Below are 19,455 nucleotides of genomic sequence, written 5' to 3' on the forward strand. Positions count from 1 at the left end.
AATTATGTGTTTGTATATATTAGTAGTAGGATTACTGAGTTTCCTTTATCAGTTTCCTTAATTGGTGCCTTAATAAATATGTGTCACTTCATCTTATCGTTTCTATCAAGTAGACTAGTTTATTGATGTTTAGCGTAGGTCCTAAGAGCCTGGATCCAGATGATTTTTGGTACATTCTGAACCACAATCATGGTTGTTTTATCTAACAAATTAGGTAACTGGGTACAAGTGGTAGCAGGCTGGTGTGGTTCAGAATATCCTCATGAGTGTGAATTTGATGGGGGTAGTCCCAGGTTCATTGGGAATTCGTATTTTGTGAGTATTTCATTTTAATTAAGGCATTGTTTAGGTCTGTCCGCACACCTGTTTTTATTTCTTCCCGTTTTTGCTTAAGCTTGATGTGGTGTATGTTTATTTGTATATAGATTATCTTGTATTGATATTGAAGCTATGGTCATACAGATTAGTGCTGACAGTGATAATAAAAATTAAATATTTTTAAGGCCCACAAACTGTACTCCTGAGAGAATAGGGGCCTTCAGTTCTTTAGCAAACAGCCTGGTTGATAACATGTCAAATATTACAAATTGTGACCATTTACCTATTGCAGGTCTAGTGAACCCAGTTCTTGATATAATTAGCAAGTGGAATCTGAATTTTACAGGTGAAGGTAGATCTGATATGGTGATAGAATTTATTGAAAGGACAGCCGAGACTGCGGACTGTTGTCAGCTATAAAGGACCTCTTCGTTCCATGCATTCCCGGTATGGTTAGGGGGATCAGTACTGCGCCGGTTTCGCCTTTTTAAAGGCAATATTCGTACTTGGTCTCAGTTTTAGGTTGCCTTAAAAGAAAGGTACTACCCCATGGATCTAGACCTCTGTCTACGCAATGAAATAGCCAGTTGTACGCAAGGTGTAAATGAGAGCATAGACGACGTAACGATCTCTACTACTTATTCTGCACTTTATCCTACCTCCGCTTGCCATATTTTCTTCGACGGCTTTGCCGCCATCGTCTCTCTATACTGCTGCGTCCGCCTGCTGCTCTCCAGCTTTCATGACCACGACGTCATCTCTTGTGACACTGCGACATTCACCGCCTATCACCATGCATGCTGTATACATCTCTGTGGAAACGTGATTGTGACGTGGCGTTTCTCGAACATGCTGGCTTTTATACTTGCAAATTTCTAGACTTTTCCTTGCTCCTTTATATTTATGGGCTCCACTCCTCACAAATTGAGTCTGTTCTCATATCGGAGTGGTGGAGCACAGTACATCTGCATTACACCTGCTCTTTCTTTGGTGAGCAAGAACTATGAACTTATTACTTCAACATATCTATTAGGCTATCTCGCCTCTACTTGTCTTTATTCTTGCCGACTTGACACCAGTGTTGTATCAGTGGACATGATAACCTGAATTATTGTTTCTTTTTGCATTCCTTTATGTGAGGTGTTTTAGTCATTTCAATTTTATTCATGCTTTCATTATCCAGCCAGCCCATTCTGAGTGGCGTTGTCCTTCCTTTTGTGTTCCTTGTATCTGGTTTATAAACAACGCGAGATGTTTTGATGACATTTGGTTTGGTGCCTGTTTCTTTTAATTGCCATGCTTTACTGGAGACCTTTTTTGATACGCACTGTTGGTTCAGTCGTGTGTGCTCCCGCTGCACATCCATCCACACGTTCTGCCAAGGTAAGGTATTGTGAAACCTAACTGCGTTCATTTACCTGTCGCAGAAATATGTGTATTAGTACTGAAGTTAAGTGATGGGATTCTATCTGTACAGACAAGAAATGTGTTCCACCTATCAATACTTGTCTGTACAGTGACTCCAATCAATACGGAAAATGAAACTTATAAATAATAAAATGGGATTCTACCGTCGTATGAGCTACTTAATATTGGTGCACTATTTCATGTGATAAGATTGCGTACCAAATCCGATATTTTCTGATCTCCTAGCTATTCTCCCTACTTGTGTGATTGAGTTTTGAACGGCTGTGTTAATGTCTCGCCTTGATTTTGTATGCCATTACATAACCTTCCCTTTTCTTTCGTGGGAGGACATTTTGTTATCGTGATGTCAAGTGCCCCAGGTAGACGTGAACCTTTTTGCTTTTCTTTGTTCATTGCCCTTTTATTTTATTCGTTGTGGTGCTATGTCTGTCCTGCTCCAAAATAGGCTTTACACCAGGAATGTTATCTTGGAACAGAGAATAATAGCAACTGATTTTGTGGTGAACAACAATGAAAGTAAGGCAAGCAACAGGAGCTTAAATGAGATTAATATCGTTCAACGACACCAATCACAAGAATGATTTCGAGAAGGAGAATTCCAGGCGATAGGAATTCCCTCTTATAATCCTAAGACTCCAATAAATAAAGGAATCAAAGTCCGTAAGTTCTAGCCTACCAACAACCTTGTACCCTTTATCCTGTGTACGTCCATGTTATTATCGAGTGTTCACAGGCCCTGCACCGCAATCTTTTAATTATGTGTTTGTATATATTAGTAATACGATTACTGAGTTTCCTTTATCAGTTTCCTTAATTGGTTCCTTAATAAATATGTGTGATTTCATCTTATCAAGTAGACTAGTTTATTAATGTTTAGTGTGAGTCCTAAGAGCATGGATCTGGACGATTTTTGGTCCATTCTGAACCGCGATCACGGCCGTTTATCAACATACAAGCCAATTAATTACACATTTTTTTTATGACCCTTCCCTACTACTAACTTGTTTCATCACCATCCCGCACAGGTTCCTGCTCTGGCTGGGTCTGTTTAGAACACAAGCATCTCCATTGGCTTCTGTCTTCTCACCCATCTCCCTGTCGTCACTTTGGTCCAATCTTCCCCAAATTTCCTTCGCTTGCTCCTCCACTCCTTTCAGCCATTTGTTCCTTGGTCTCCTGCCACTCCCATCACATGCATCTTCCTGGATGTCCTCTCCTCCTCCATTCTCTTCAGATGTCCATACCACATAAGCCTTGATCCCTTTATCCAATCCTGTAATGGTTCTACTTGCATTTGTTCTCCGAAACTCTCATTTTTTATCTCTATTTCTTACTCCCATTCTATTTCTCAAAAATTTCATCCCACTGGCCTGGATTCAGCTTTTCTCTCTTCCCCTCATTACTCATGTTACTGAAGCATTAGTCAATATTGAAATATAGTACATCTGATAAATCACTCTTTTGCTGTTCTTGGGGGGAAAGTCTTTTCTCCATACCATTCTCACATTTTCAAGGAATGATTCTACTTGTCTCCCATGTTCACTTATGTTATTATAATTTATTCCATTTTCCTGTATAAAACTGCCTACGTACTTGAAGGTTGTGAGTTTCACAAATAGGAAAAGCCCCCTCAGTTTTAATTACTGCATTGATGAGGTGAGTCTCCCAGAAGTCCAACCCCTTGTCCACGTCATGGGAGACGGGCAACGTCATAAAGTAAGGGATTGCCAGGTGGGGTGATGTACAGTGGGGTCTGCGTGTGCCCCGTGACCGCTTCTGTAGCTGTGAAGGCTCAGCAAGAACCCTGAAAAGTGGCGGCTAACGGGGCTATGGTGAAGATGCTGCTGCCTTGTAGTATGTGGGGTTGGTTCTCCAAAGGCTAAAGGAAGAAAACCCTGATTAAAAATTACCCGTCCTCCGGAAGAGGTTGGACGTAGGGCTGACACCCCGCTCTGTAAAAAAAGGTAAAGTTGTGAAGCTTCAACGAAAGAAAGCCTGACTGATCAATGGAGACAAACTTGGCGTGGAAAAGGACAATGATAATCGACCATCAGTGCATGAAAGAAAGAAAAGAAATATAAAGCGTAAGTCAGATTTATATACTGGAACCTGGAATGTGAGATCCTTGTATTGCCCAGGAGGCCTGAAGGTGTTGCTGAACCAAACAATGAAGCTGAAACAGAGTATCATAGCTCTACAAGAAGTAAGGTGGACCGGAAGTGGAATCCTAGAAAAGCAAGAAGCTAGTATATTCTATAGCTGTAGCGAGAAGGAGCACGAGTTCGGCACAGGATTTGTACTACACCACCAGCTAAAGCACGTTGTAATTGGGTTTACACGTATTAATCCAAGAATGTCATTACTCAGGATAAAGGGTAAATTCTTTAATTACTCTACTGTATAATTAACGCCCATGCACCAACAGAAGAATCTGAGGAAGAATTGTTCTATGAACTTTTGGAAGAAACATATGACGGTTGCCCAGGCCTTGACATTAAAATAGTTGGTGGTGATCTAAATGCTCAGGTGGGAAGGGAACAGATATATAAGCCAACAATTGGTCCCCACAGCAAACATACTGTAAGTAATAATGGAACGAGACATATTATTTGCAGCATCTAGAAATATGGTTGTGGGCTCCTCATTGTTCCCACACAAAGATATACATAAAGGAACATGGACATCACCGGAGGGAAACATAATTAACCAGATTGATCATGTGTTGATAGATGCAAGGCACAAGTCAGATCTCTTAGATGTGAGGAGTCTCAGATACCCAAATATAGACTCAGACCACTTCCTGGTATGTGCGCGAATTAGGGCTAGGATCTCCAGTGCATTCAAAGGAACCCGAACCAACATACCAAAATACAATATAACAGCTCTAGAATCATCTGACGTTAAAAAGCAATACCAGGAGAAGATAATACAGATCCTTGAAAATACTGAAGAATGCAACGACATTGAGTATCAGTGAGAAATGGTTAAAAATGCACTGGAGACGTCAGCAAATGAAACACTGGGAATTGAAACAAGATATAAAAGATCTCCTTGGTTAGACACTGAGTGTGAAATAGCAACAGAAGAGAAGAACATGGCATACAGAAGAACATTACAATCAAATTGTACAAGAAGAATGAAGGAAGTCTATAAAGAAAAACGGAGAATTGAAAAGAAGATCCATCAGAGGAGAAAGAGAGAGTAGATGCAAGCAAATATCAAAGAAATGGAGCTTCTGAGAAATCAAAATGAGGCGAGGAAATTTTACAGAGAGGTAAATGCTGCACGGAAACCCTTCTGTGACAAAACTAGCCTGATAAAGGATGAAAGAGGAATAATTGTTAGCGAGGGGAAAGAGATATGTGAAAGACGGCAGCAACATTTTGATAGACTCCTAAACTTCAGAATTATAACAAGATACTCAATTGATGCGCAAGGAGAAAATGACCCTGACGAAAATATAGGTCCACCAACTTTAGAAGAGGTGATAACTGCTATGAAGAAATTGAAGAATAACAAGGCAACAGGAACAGATTATATTCCAGCAGAACTGGAAAGGTGGCAATGAATTGAAATGGACTTTCCTAAAAATAGCTACTTCAGTATGGGATGAGGAGAAAATGCCTCAACAATGGGAAGAAGGAATTATATGTCCTATATATAAGAAAGGGGATCAGCTCGAGTGTGATAGTTATAGAGGAATTACGCTACTCAACTTGGGATATAAAGTATTCTCCAACATTCTATTTGACTGTCTTCTCCCAATTGTTCAGAGAGAGACTGGGATTTATCAGTGTGGATTTATCCCAGGAAAGTCCACTGTAGATCAGATTTTCACCTTAAGGCAAATTTTAGAGAAGACAATCGAATTTGGGATTGGCACGCATCACCTCTTCATTGACTACAAAGGAGCGTATAACAGTATAGATAGAGAGCAATTGTACCATGCTATGACTGAACTGGGTATTCCTGGAAAATAGGTAAAGCTGGTGAGAATCACAATGAGTGAGAGACGAAGTAGTATAAGAATGGGTGGAATGATGCCTGAGACATTAAATATTCAAAATAGGGTACGGCAGGGAGACCCGCTGGCATGTCTCCTTTTTAACCTCTTAACTGGGTATTATAGATGTGCTTGGTGTAACCTGCCCTGTGTATTTTTTCAGCAGATGGTTGTTACACGGTAGGATATTCAGAAAAGTTAGTTATACCACTAATATCATTTATCTGTGATACAAAAAGTAAAATAAAGGCGTTTTAATTAATTAATTAATTTTAATGTTAGAGAAATGTTGAAACATTTTTACATTAACTGCAAGGTCATTTACCTGTTTGGAATTTCCGAGTTTGGCCCTATTTTATAGCCGAAAGTTGAAACAAATAAAAGCCAGGGGTATTTACATATATCATATCATGCATGTGACATTCTGAACCGTTTTTCATTAACTGCAAGGTCATTTACCTGGTTTATACAAATTTGAGTGTTTTGTTCATATGTTACCACCTAAAATTAAAATAAATAAAAGAAAGGAATATTTACAAATTGCACATCATGCTATAGTGACAATGTGAATGATTTTATATTAACTTCACGGTTCGTTACGTAATTTACCTCACTAGAACTACAGTGATTTGTCTCAGAGATAATTTTCGGAAAGTAAGGGGTTGCGATACTTCCCCATTTTGAGAAGTACATACTGTTTTCTGGCTTATGAACAATCCCCTGCAGCAATTAGAAGTCCAATTAGAGCTTTTATGTCAGTTTGATTTGTATCCACCCAATCTCTCGCTAGTGACCGTGGTTTCAATTTCGGATGGGCTTCTAAAACCTATTCATCATACACATTGGTCTGTTCGGCAATAAGTTGAAACATATCATCACCTATGAACCGTCCAAAATATTCCAGCACATTGGATTCATCGTCGAAGTCCACATTTACACCAAAAGCACCAGAAAATACGAATTTCTGACGTGAAACACTACGCGGCGGGAAAGGTTGAAACATGTCCAGCACTTCGCCCTCATCCGATTCGTCATGTTGTTCTCCTTGTTCTTCATTCTCACTTTCTGAACCACTTTCACTATCGGAAACGCCTTCATTTGTATCAAACCACTGATCTTTAGATTTCTGAGAAGGTAAATCGTCAGAATCATTCTCTAAGTGTTGAATAATCTCGTCCTCTTCGAGCGTTTCGAACTTACGCTTTGAACTAGATGCTGCCATATTTGGCCTACTGCGGACAAGTAGCACAGCACAGTTGTAAACTAAAAACAAATAAGCTTCAAGAAGCGTGACATGTGGTATTTGCTGTCATCGAGCGGGAAAAACCTCAATTCATAAGACAATACACGACGCGGCAAAGTAGCTCTTCATACCCAGGAGATATTCGCGGTAAAATACGAGTACGTATATATTCGTCATGCCCATTACCCTGTAACCTACAGCGTACGAATATATACGTCATGCCCAGTTAAGAGGTTAATGTTGCCTTGGAGAAGGTGATGAGAGATGCAAACCACCTGAATAGGGGAACAATTTTCTATAGATCAGTGCAGATAAGTTACTTGCTTATGCCGATGATATAGATATAGTGGCAAGAACTCGAAAGGCAATGGAAGAGACATTCATCGCCCTTGAACAGGCCAGTAGGAAAATGGGACTGAACATCAACCAGCAGGAAACTAAATATATGGCTGCTGGGAAAGCACATAAGGAGAACATGCCACCCTCAATAACCGTGGGCAATTACACCTTTGAGAGAGTGGTGCAGTTTAAATATCTGGGATCAACAATCACCTACCCAAATGATACCTATCATGAAATTAAACAGAGATTAATAGCAGCCAACAGAGCCTATTTTGCTCTAACAAGGCTTCTCTCCTCAAGGCTCTTGACCCATACCACTAAATTAACCATCTATAAAACACTTGTAAGACCTGTGCTTACATATGCCTCGGAAACTTGGCCATTAACAGCAAAAGATACTGGAATGCTGGATGCCTTCGAAAGAAAGATACTTCGAAGAATCATCGGCCCAGTTTGTGAAAGAGGAACATGGAGGAGGAGGTACAATCATGAATTGTACAACATTTATAAAGACTCACCTATTAGAAGAACAGTGAAATGAGCCAGATTGAGGTAGGCCGGGCATGTAGCACGGATGAGTGATACGGAAGTACCTAAAAAGATATTAAATGGAAATCCAGGGGGACAGAGAGGACGAGGTCGACCGAGAACCAGATGGATGGATGGAGTTACTGAAGATCTTCGGGAAATAGACTGTAAGAATTGGAAAGGTTTAGCGTTGAATCGAGATAAATGGCGGAAGATTGTTGAAGAGGCCAAGGTTCACAATGAACTGTAGAGCCATAGAAGAAGAAGTTGATGGGGTGAAAGTTCCTTATGGGGATCACTGTAAGTACCTAGGTGTTAATATAAGGAAAGATCTTCATTGGGTTAATCACATAAATGGGATTGTAAATAAAGGCTACAGATCTCTGCACATGGTTATGAAGGTGTTTAGGGGTTCTAGTAAGGATGTAAAGGAGAGGGCATATAAGTCTCTGGTAAGACCCTAACTAGAGTATGGTTCCAGTGTATGGGACCCTCACCAGGATTACTTCATTTGAGAACTGGAAAAAATCCAAAGAAAAGCAGATCGATTTGTTCGGGTAATTTTTGATAAAAGAGTAGTGTTACAAAAATGTTGCAAAGTTTGGACTGGGAAGACTTGCGAAAAAGAAGACTAGCTGCTCGACTAAGTGGTATGTTACACGTTGCAATTCTCATTTTTGGTCCGTATTGAAATGTACATAAAGACAAAGAATGTTACAAGTGTTTTAATTTCCACCTATTCTATACAAAGAGAGATCTAGTAATTAAGAATTAAATCTTACCATACTAATTACAGGGACATGTTTCGCCCATTATAAGGGCATCTTCAGCCTTAATCTCAAACCTGTTAGGTGAATAATCAGGATCCTAACTGCTCTTACAAATAAAAAAATGAAGGTACTAATGCAGGTGCTTGTTTAACATAAACTTATAAGAATGTCCTTGGTTAAAACTGTGGTATCAAGCTGCATGTCACAAGTTCTACAAGATTATATTCCTTGGAGTGCTGAATGGAACCTGGTTTAATGTGCCTAATACTTGTTGAGGGTGTAAGAAAAATAATTTGGAACATAAACAACTTAATCTTTACAATGAAGTAGAAATGTGTTGGGGTTTTTTTTTTATCACTTCTAGTAGAGGATAAGGAAAAAGTAAAGCTGCTAGACTGTTGAAGTTGTTAAAGATGTTAATTTCGTATGTTAAGATAAGACAACAGTCTTCTTTAAGTACATTGTAGAAGCGAGGAAGGGTATTTGACTGACTGTAGTTGTATTTATCTTAGCTTGAAGGAGCGAAGGTCGAAGGAATTTTGATGTTGATTAGAGCTTGTGGTGAAATGTCTGTAACAAGATGAGAGTAAATACCTAGGAAAAAAATTTAAAGAGAAGGTGGGTTTAAAAGAAGAAACGGTGAGTGTATAATCACTTACCCCTTCGTCTGCAATGATGTAAATCAGTTAGTGTAAAGGTTAGTTAAAGAAAAACAACGTTATGTGTATGTTCATTTATCTCTTTGACTGTTATGGTGTTAATCAGTTGCTATGGCAGCGGTGAAATGACTGACACTTGTGCTTCTAGTGTTGTATCGATGTGAGATTGGCAGAGGAGGGTGTAGTGGAGAGGAGGGGGTAGGCAGGGTGTTAAGTTGATGTGTTATTGGTTGCAAGAGATTTGCGTGGGCGGACAGGGAGGGAGTCATGTTTGTTAAAGTAGTGGGGGTTCTAGAAGATGTTAACTTAAGAGTGTTAAGAATGTTGCTTTGTTTTAAATTTAGTGTTTGCAATAATTTGGGTAAAACTTCGTATAATGGATTTTTGTCTTCAATTAAATCGTTGAGGTTTAGATTTTTGTTGTAGTATTGGCCTAAATATATATACAGTAAAACTTCGATTATCCATTTTAATGCCCGGGAGGGGGTGAACGGTTAAAAAAAAAAAAAAAACCCGGATAATCCATAATACTAATTTTAATGGACTTTAAAGTACATAAAATACATACCATATAACCTTAAAATGCAGTGCATTAAACCCTCTTTAAAACCAAAATGTAGTCAAAGCTACAACAATACATACTAAATATTCACCTAAATTACCAGCAGACCATAAATAATTTACCAGGTGTCATTTAAGTTGCTTTTAAAAAATCTGTTACTTTTTTTTTGCACACACCTACAACTTAGTTTCTTTATATCCATTCTGAGCTTTCTAATGACAAGAATGTCTGAAAAATCCGTATCGTCCTCTTGCTCCAAAAATTCCATTAACGTTTCAGCGGACTCCAGTGTGGTCCGAAGCGGTACGTGATTGTTTGCGATGCGCTCTTCTCCCCCATCCCCCTCACTTTCACTTGTCACTTCACAGCTGACTGCCGAGTTCCCGTTCGCGCTTTTATTCAGTATTTCCTCATCAGTTAAAATGTGATGCCCAGGCAATACATTGTCAGTATGAAGCCACTCCTCAATGTTACTTTCATCCACTTCTCCAAAATGAATGTTATTTTCAATAGTCTTCAGGATATCTTTGATCATCAATCCCTCATTTTCATCTTCGTCAGTGAATCCATGAAAATCATCGGCGAGCTCTTCGACATCAACATACAATTTTCACCACGATCGAGTGATGTTCTGAGCGGTTACTAGATCCCATGATTTCTGGGCAAGATACAATCGGATAAGAACTGGACAAGGCAGATGTGGTTATCTGTTGTGCAAATGGGGTTGGACTAGGTCTACAGATTGTGATTGTGGTGCATCTTCTCAGTCAATCCACCACATTGTTGCTGACTGCCCAATTTGAGCTTTCAAAAGAACGCTGATGGACATTCACCGCACATCGGATGAAGCAGTTGATTGGGTCAAAATGTTAGACCTAGAGTTATAGTATTGTACGGACTTGTGACTACGCACATTTACCCTGAACTATATACATGTGTGTACATAGATTCATCATACGATAAATAAATAAATGGGCAAGATAAAGCGCTTCTTTAATATTGAGTTTTTGCCCGAACTCAACAATCGACGTTTCTTCGGAAAGTAAGAGGCCTAGCAATTCCCGCTTATAATGCACCTTAAAGGTTGTGATGATGACTTGGTGCATTGGCTGAATTAATGAAATTACATTATGTGGCAAGTAGGAAACAAAAATGTTTCCATCCTCTGATTTCAACTCTGTATCACTTAAAATAAAGTCCAGTTTCTTTGGCATTGTACACTTGACTTGGAACAAAATTGTATCTCTCAATTATGTGCTTAAACTCATATCTAAAGTTTTCTGCTGCACTGCTGTCACCACTTAGTATTTCTCCTTCGATGTTTAATTCTGGAATTCCATCTCTGTCCTTAAATCTCTGTAGCCAAAAATTGGACGCTGGTGAGGACAATGAGAGCCCCATTTTTTTGTGAAAAATGTGTGCCTGCCTCATTATCATAGCACCACTAATAGGTACACCTTCGCCTCTCTTTTGCTGAAACCACGTGAATAACGCAGCATCCAATTCTTTTAAAGATGATGCTTTCATTGTTTTTCTTTTAGCGAGTCCATGCGAACTGTCAGAACTCGCCACAAACTGCAACACTTTGTCCTTATTCTTCATTAGGTCCCACACTGTTGTCACGCCTACACCGAACTCTGATGCTAAATTTGAGACTAGTTCACCTTTCTTTAACCGTTCAATTATATTAACTTTATTTTGTATGGTTAAAACTACATGTTTTCTTTTCACTGCAGATTTTGATCTCAACATTTCTCAGCTGTTAGAATGGAAAATAAATGTTTCAACTGTATCAGTCACGCTCACATTTCCTTACTTTGCACTGCAGTACAGAATTTAGCCTACCTGTCTACCAATAGCGGAGGTTGACTATAACTGACCGTTAGGCTGGTTTCCGATTCCTGTGCATTGCGAAATATTTACGATGCAGTAGCCTGTGGTGAAAATATTTAACCTTGACAGAGAATGATATGAAAGATCTACGTATGGTACTCTGAGATGTTACACGCTACCAAATAAGTTGTAGGAATCATTCTGAAGAAGAAATGACCAGCAAACCGTACTCTACGCTCCGGAGGCTGGAAGAGGGCACATTACAGTACATTATTCGCCAACAATGGAATGGATAATTAAGTTTGTGACTGTTGAATTTGAATAGCATCCCTCTTCTTTTGTAACAGTTAAAAGTTAAATAATTTAGACAACATAAAATTACGTAGTAAAAAAATATATAAGTCATGTCTCCAATGCCGATTACCGGTCTACTCGCATGAACGTACGGTAGTTACTGTACGTTACGATCGTGGACTCAGGAGTCGGAGAGTCAATGTATAGTCACTCCAAAACAGAATACCTTGACATCAAGAGCTAGGCTGAGTGGCTCAGACGGTTGAGGTGATGGCCTCGGGACCCCAACTTGGCAGGCTTGATCCTAGCTCTGTCCGGTGGTATTTGAAGGTGCTCAAACATGTCAGCCTCATGTCGGTAGATTAGTCAATCAATCAATCAATTACTTCTGATCTACATTTAGGGCAGTCACCCAGCTGGCAGATTCCCTATCTCTTGTTTTCCTAGCCTTTTCTTAAATGATTACAAATAAATTGGAAATTTACTGAATACCTCCCTTGGTAAGTTATTCCAATCCCTAACTCCCCTCCCTATAAAATAAAATATGCCCCAATTTGTCCCCTTGAAATCCAACTTTATCTTCATATTGTGATCTTTCCTACTTTTAAAGACACCGCTCAAACTTATTCGTCTACTGATGTCACTCCACGCCATATCTCCACTGACAGCTCGGAATATACCACTTACAATTATAAAATCATCACTCTCATTTTTGATCCGTATTGAAAACAGAGATCTCACTTAGTTTACAAAAGTGTACATTTATTGTTCCACATATTCAATACAATCAGTACCATGTTATGTGGTTATGGGGACATGTTTCGCCCTTCTTATTGGGCATCATCAGCCATATTAATTTAATCTTAAAACAAACATTGTTTAAAGGACAATGATATTTATAATTTGTAAAAATTGAACTGTGATTTCTTATGATATTAACTTTACAGAATAGTGGTTATAAAATATAACACATGGGACATACAACACATGCTAAAATGATTTTAAACTGATTTAAAATCTTGTCTAATAGAAAATTTGTGTCAATATAAAGTTCTAAAAACGGCACATGTCTGGTACTGAAGTGGATCCTCTTTGTTATAAAAGTCAGCATATATTCGCTGGGGCAGTTGCCAACGTAAATTTTCAATAGACTAAAATGGTTGAAAACTTGAGGGTGAATTTTGTTTATATTTTGTGTTCCAACATTAAAACACTGGTTAAGAGAAAAGGCGAATGTTATGTTTTCCTCATTAAGTTGATTGGTCTAAAATATTATCTGATATAACCGTTGCAAACAGACGTTAGTGTGAGACAGTTGGAGACAGACCAATGCTGCTAATACAGTAAGATAGATATATACACAGCATATGATATAATTACATTCTATTCATCAAAGTCCTACATCTTCTAGAAGGACTACATTTTCACGTGAAAATCAAACATAACCTGTCAAATATTCAAAATAAACTTGTCTCAAAGCAGCCTCAACCAGCACACTAATGTCTGTTTGCAACGGTTATATCAGATAATATTTTAGACCAATCAACTTAATGAGGATAACATCATAACATTCGCCTTTTCTCTTAACCAATCTTTTAATGTTGGAACACAAAATATAAACAAAATTCACCCTCAAGTTTTCTATCATTTTAGTCTATTGAAAATTTACGTTGGCAACTGCCCCAGCGAATATATGCTGACTTTTATAACATAGAGGATCCACTTCAGTACCAGACATGTGCCGTTTTTAGAACTTGATATTGACATAGATTTTCTATTAGACAAGATTTTAAATTAGTTTACAATAATTTTAGCATGTGTTGTATGTCCCAAAATCATATTTTATAACCACTATTCTGTAAAGTTAATATCATAAGAAATCACAGTTCAATTTTTACAAATTATAAATGTCATTGTCCTTTAAACAACGTTTGTTTTAAGATTAAATTAATATGGCTGATGACGCCCAATAAGAAGGGCGAAACATGTCTCCGTAACATTCAGATTTTCTATGTCTAATTAACCACATAACGTGGTACTGATTGTATTGAATAGGTGGAACAATAAATGTACTCTTTTGTGAAGTAAGTGAGACATACCACTTAGTCGAGCAGCTCGTCTCCTTTCTCCCAAGTCTTCCCAGCCCAAACTTCACAACATTTTTGTAACGCTACTCTTTTGTTGGAAATCACCCAGAACAAATCAAGCTGCTTTTCTTTGGATTTTGTCCAGTTCTTGAATCAATAATCCTGGTGAAGGTCCCATACACTGGAACCATAGTCTAGTTGGGGTCTTAACAGAGACTTATATGCACTCTCCTTTACATCTTTACTACAACCCCTAAATACCCTCATAACCATGTGCAGAGATCTGTACTCTTTATTTACAATCATATTTATGTGATTACCCCAATGAAGATATTTCCTTATATTAAAACCTAGGTACTTACAATGATCCCCAAAAGGAACTTTCACCCATCAACGCAGTAATTAAAACTAAGAGGACTTTTCCTATTTGTGAAACTTACAACCTGTCTTTTAACCCTGTTTATCATCGTACCATTGCCTACTGCCCATCTCACAACATTATCAAGGTCATTTTGCAGTTGCTTACAATCTTGTAACTTATTTATTACTTTGTACAGAATAACATCGTCTGCAAAAAGCCTTATATCTGATTCCACTTCTTTACACATATCACTGATATATATAAGAAAACAAAGGTCCAATAATACTGCCTTGAGGAATTCCTTTCTTATTTCCGGGTCAGATAAAGCCTCGCCTACTCTTATTCTCTGAGATCTGTTTTCTAGAAATATAGCCACCCATTCAGTCACTCTTTGTGTCAAGTCCAATTGCACTTATTTTTGCCAGTAGTGTCCCATGATCTACCCTATCAAATGCCTTATATAGATCAATCGTGATACAGTCCATTTGACCTCCTGAATCCAGGATATCTGCTATATCTTGCTGGAAACCTACAAGTTGAGCTTCAGTGGAATAACCTTTCCTAAACCCAAACTACCTTCTATCAAATCAGTTATTAATTTCGCAAACATGTCTAATATAATCAGAAAGAATGCTTTCCCAAAGTTTACATGCAATGCATTCCAAACTGACTGGCCTGTAATTTTCAGCTTTATGTCTATTACCCTTTCCTTTATTTTTTTTCCTTTACAAGCATGTAAAAGAACTCCCGCGAGAAAAAGTTTCGGCACCTCGGCGTCTTCGAAAACCGTCAAAGTGGTTAGTGGGACGTAAAACCAATAACATTATTATTATTATTATTATTATTAACAATATTATTGACATCAAGAGTATGCTCATTCAGCTTTGGAGGAACTGTACGTTGCTTGCAAGAGACAATTCTCATGATTGATCCGTATTGAAACTGACTAAAAGCAAATTATCACTAGAATAATTTATTCTATTATCACCACCTATTCAATACAAGGCACATGCTACGTGGGTGAAATTTACATAATACTATATACACTTCTCAGGGACATGTTTCGCCCCTTGTTAAGGGCATCATCAGCCTGTAGGTAACCTTAAGGTCAAATGTCTGGAACATTATCTATTCATACATGGATTACAATGCAAAATACGTTACACATTAAAAACATCTTAAAGTTAACATGCTAAATTATAATATACAAAATATACCCAAAGATGATTACACTCTTTACTCAAGACTGTTACATCCCAATGATCTGCAAATTTTTAATTTTCATTTTTAAACTTTTTCATTTTCATTTATAATTTCCATGAGATAGACACTATCAATTCTCGATACTCATAGTGTGCAATATGGCATTTTTTTATATTATAATGGTAGCATGTTAACTGTAAGATGTTTTTAATGTGTAACGTATTTTTCATTGTAATCCATGTATGAATACATAATGTTTCAGACATTTGACCTTAAGGTTACCTACAGGCTGATGATGCCCTTAACAAGGGGTGAAACATGTCCCTGAGAAGTGTATATAGTATTATGTACATTTCATTCACGTAACACGTGGCTTGTGTTGAATAGGTGGTGATAATAGAATAAATTATTCTTGTAATAATTTGCTTTGTACATTGCTTTAAAAAAAAATAGATTAGTTTTTGGCGACGGATAATCCACAGAACGGTTAATCAAGGGACGGATAATCGAGGTTTTACTATAATTTTATATATATGTAGATCTGCCAAAATGAAATGCAATCTTTCAGGTTTAGTATTCTCTTTAACTGTTTGGAATCAAAACCATGCTCATGGGTCGGACACCATCACTGATCTACCGAGGAAGCTAATAAACCACTGAACGATGGGTACGATGGCTTGTAACGCTGTGAAATTCAACACTTTAATTTGATAACAACAATAATAATAATAACAATAATAATAATAGTGCATAACATCTGGAAAGGCTTGATGGTGACCTAATGAGGCTGAAATGAACAGCGAGGACGTCATAAACACCCAGTCTCCAAGCAAGGGGAATTAAAGAGTACGAAGAGGTTGATTCCGAGAAATGAACCGGGGCCACTGGACCAAAGGCAAACGTTCTATCCATTTAGCTATATAGCTCTACTTTAATTTGCTAAACCTAAGGCTACCATTTCCACTGATCTGGTATTGAGTATTGGCAGTGGCAGAGCCCAGGGCAGTAACTTGTGAAACAGCTTTGTCAACACAGCGGGCTAGTCCGGTCACTGACCTGTTATGTGTACCTTTCAACACTCCTCCAATACTGTACTTATACTGACCAGTTGAGTTCCTTTCCTCCTTTTGTATTTATACTATGTTCCTATTCTATTGCTATCTGTATTCATTTTCATATTTTTCTCTCTTCTACTTTCACCAGCTTTCTTCTTATCCTACACTTCCCACATCAAGACTGAAGATATGTCAAGATGGTTCTTCCATGAGTGCTGAAGCCCACCCTCCTGATGAAGCTGGGAAGCAGAAATGAGCTCGGAGTCTAAGAAGAAATGGATGTAAAAGAAGTGGAACTGGTTAGGGAGAGCAAATCTATCTGAAGACGGCAGTGTATGAAGATGTGGAGATTGCCCTTGTCCTTTTGTGTTTCCTTTCTATTTCTCCCTCTTTTACTTTGATCTGTCATTATATTTTTCCTGCTGTGTGTTCCTTTCAATGTCCATATCTTTCTGTATAGGACTTGATTTCCCTTGCTTGTTCCTTTCCATTAATTACATTTCTTGCGGTGTTCATGGGACAGCCACTTTCATTGCAACTTACAAAACAAAGGTTGGGATTGAGTCCTTGTCCCAGACAGCTGATCTGTACGAACCTTGATCTTCGGCAGCAAAGACTAAGTGAAAATAATTTTCCTCAGCCTTTCCATAAGACTGTTTCCTACTACATCCCCAATCTTCTCAGGGGTTACATCATTGTTGGAATACTTTCAAAATATGGTGACTATTGAGACAGACAGTTTATAGACATTTATAATAGTGATAGTAAGACAACTAGAAGTATTTTACTTCCACATTTTCTGATATCAGTTATGAAAATACAGTAAGCAAAATTCTTGCATTCTTGGTGTTCCATAAATTAATGAGAGAAGTGATTTTGTGTATGTGTCTTCAACCTTAACATGAGATTAAATTTTTACTTGGCAAATAAGGAACTCTACAGATTCTCATCCGTTATAAAAATAAATAACATAATAAATAAATTCATGATGATAATCCACTCACTTGATGTGCTCCTTGATAAGATCTGCATGAGAACAGCAGAATAATATGACTTCTTGAACCCCTGACAGAGCGAGGAACTCCAGAGTGTAGTCTATAAGAGGTGTGTTCACTAGTGGCAAGAGAGGCTGAAACAATTAAAATGAGCCTTACATCACCAAAAAGCATGGAAATCAATTATATTAATCTTATATATAAAAATGAATGATTGTTTGTTTGTATTCTATAGACTCAAAATCTACTGCACCAATTTTGCTGAAAATTTCATACTTTGTTCTTATTGCTCCTGAGAGGGTTATAGAAGTGGTCTGACATGTTAAGCCTTCACCATTCCATAGATTTAGGCCCTTTGGCACTTTACAATAGGTTAATATAGGCAAAATATTGAATCTGTTGTACAAGGATGAGACAGAGCTCATTTGAACCCTCGCGATGCAAGGAACAAACCGCAGTATGTCCCCATGGGACCCAAAAACCACATTTTAAGATTTGAAAACCAGCCGTTTTTGAGATATTGGCACCTCAGTACCGCAGCTCTAGGAATAGCCTGAAGAAGTGACCCACCGTAACCATGGCAACGTTAAATCAAGGATTCTAGATTATCAGAAAAGACCAATATTAGTGTCTTTCCATAGATATCAGGGTCGCTGAAATGAACTATGACAAAATTACAGATGTAATAATAATCTAAACTTATATACGTAAAATAACATGTCCTGATTGACTGATTCATCATCGCCGAGCCAAAACTAAAAAACTGAAGATGTTGCAGACATGAAAATTGGTATTTGGAATCTCCTTTAAAAATAAAGAAACACATACTTTTTTGTTTTAGGAAAATTCAATAAATGGGGGGTGAACGGGAGTGACAAAGGGGGTGAATTTAAAAAAGATTATTTCTACAGCATAGTTATCTCAGAAATGCAAATTGTTACAGAAGTGAAAATTGGTATTTGGAATCTCCTGTAAAAGTAAAGAAACACAGGTCATTTATTTTCGGGAAATCCAGTCAAGGAGAACTGAAAAAGGGGGTGAATTTCTAAAATAATATCTGCAGAACACCTCATAAACTTAACATGTTATAGATGTGAAAATTGTTTTTTTAATCTCTTTTGAAAATAAAGAAACCTGTTTTTTTCAAAAAACACTTAGGGTGATAGAAAGGACTGAAACGGGGATTGAATTCTTTTTATTAGGATAGTAATATCTCAAAAACAGGTGAAAATTGGTATTTGGAGTCTCCTCTAAAAAAATAAATATTTATTTATTTAAAAATAAAGACAGATGTATTTATTTGTTTTCAGAAAATCCACTTAATGGGGGGTGAAGGAATTGAAAAATTAGTTGAATTCTTTGCATGAGGATATTTATATCTCAAAAACTGAAGATGTTACAGACGTGAAAGCTTTTTTTGGCATCTCTTTTAAAAATAAACAAGTACTTTTTTGTTTTTGGAAAATCCACTTAAGGGATGAAAAGAATTGAAAAAGCGGGTGAATTTTTAAAATGAGCACGGTATGTCTACAGTAGGCCTATATGTCAAAAACGTAACATGTTACAGACATGAAAAATGGTATTTGGAATCTTCTTTAAAAAGAAGAGAACATGTATTTTTGTTTTGATTTCAGAAATCCACTTAGGTGGGGTGAGGATGGGGGAAGGACGGATAAAGGGGTTGAATTATTTTTATGGGGATACTCATATCTCAAAAACTGAAGATGTTACAGACATGGAAATAGGTATTTGGAATATCTTATAAAAATAAAGA

The 19,455-nt window shown here is 37.6% G+C and overlaps 1 protein-coding gene across 2 annotated transcripts in view; it reads right to left on the bottom strand.

The window, feature by feature from the left end:
* Positions 1-19,455, bottom strand: part of LOC136871910 (translation initiation factor eIF2B subunit epsilon) — a 152,366-nt gene that overhangs the window by 119,864 nt on the left and 13,047 nt on the right. For both annotated transcript variants that reach the window (XM_067145627.2, XM_067145628.2), the window contains exon 2: positions 17,691-17,815. In XM_067145627.2, coding sequence (XP_067001728.2) covers positions 17,691-17,815 — 125 coding nt within the window. The remainder of the gene's footprint in view (positions 1-17,690; positions 17,816-19,455) is intronic.

The sequence above is a fragment of the Anabrus simplex genome, chromosome 4 (assembly GCF_040414725.1).
Source record: "Anabrus simplex isolate iqAnaSimp1 chromosome 4, ASM4041472v1, whole genome shotgun sequence".
Lineage (NCBI taxonomy): Eukaryota > Metazoa > Arthropoda > Insecta > Orthoptera > Tettigoniidae > Anabrus > Anabrus simplex.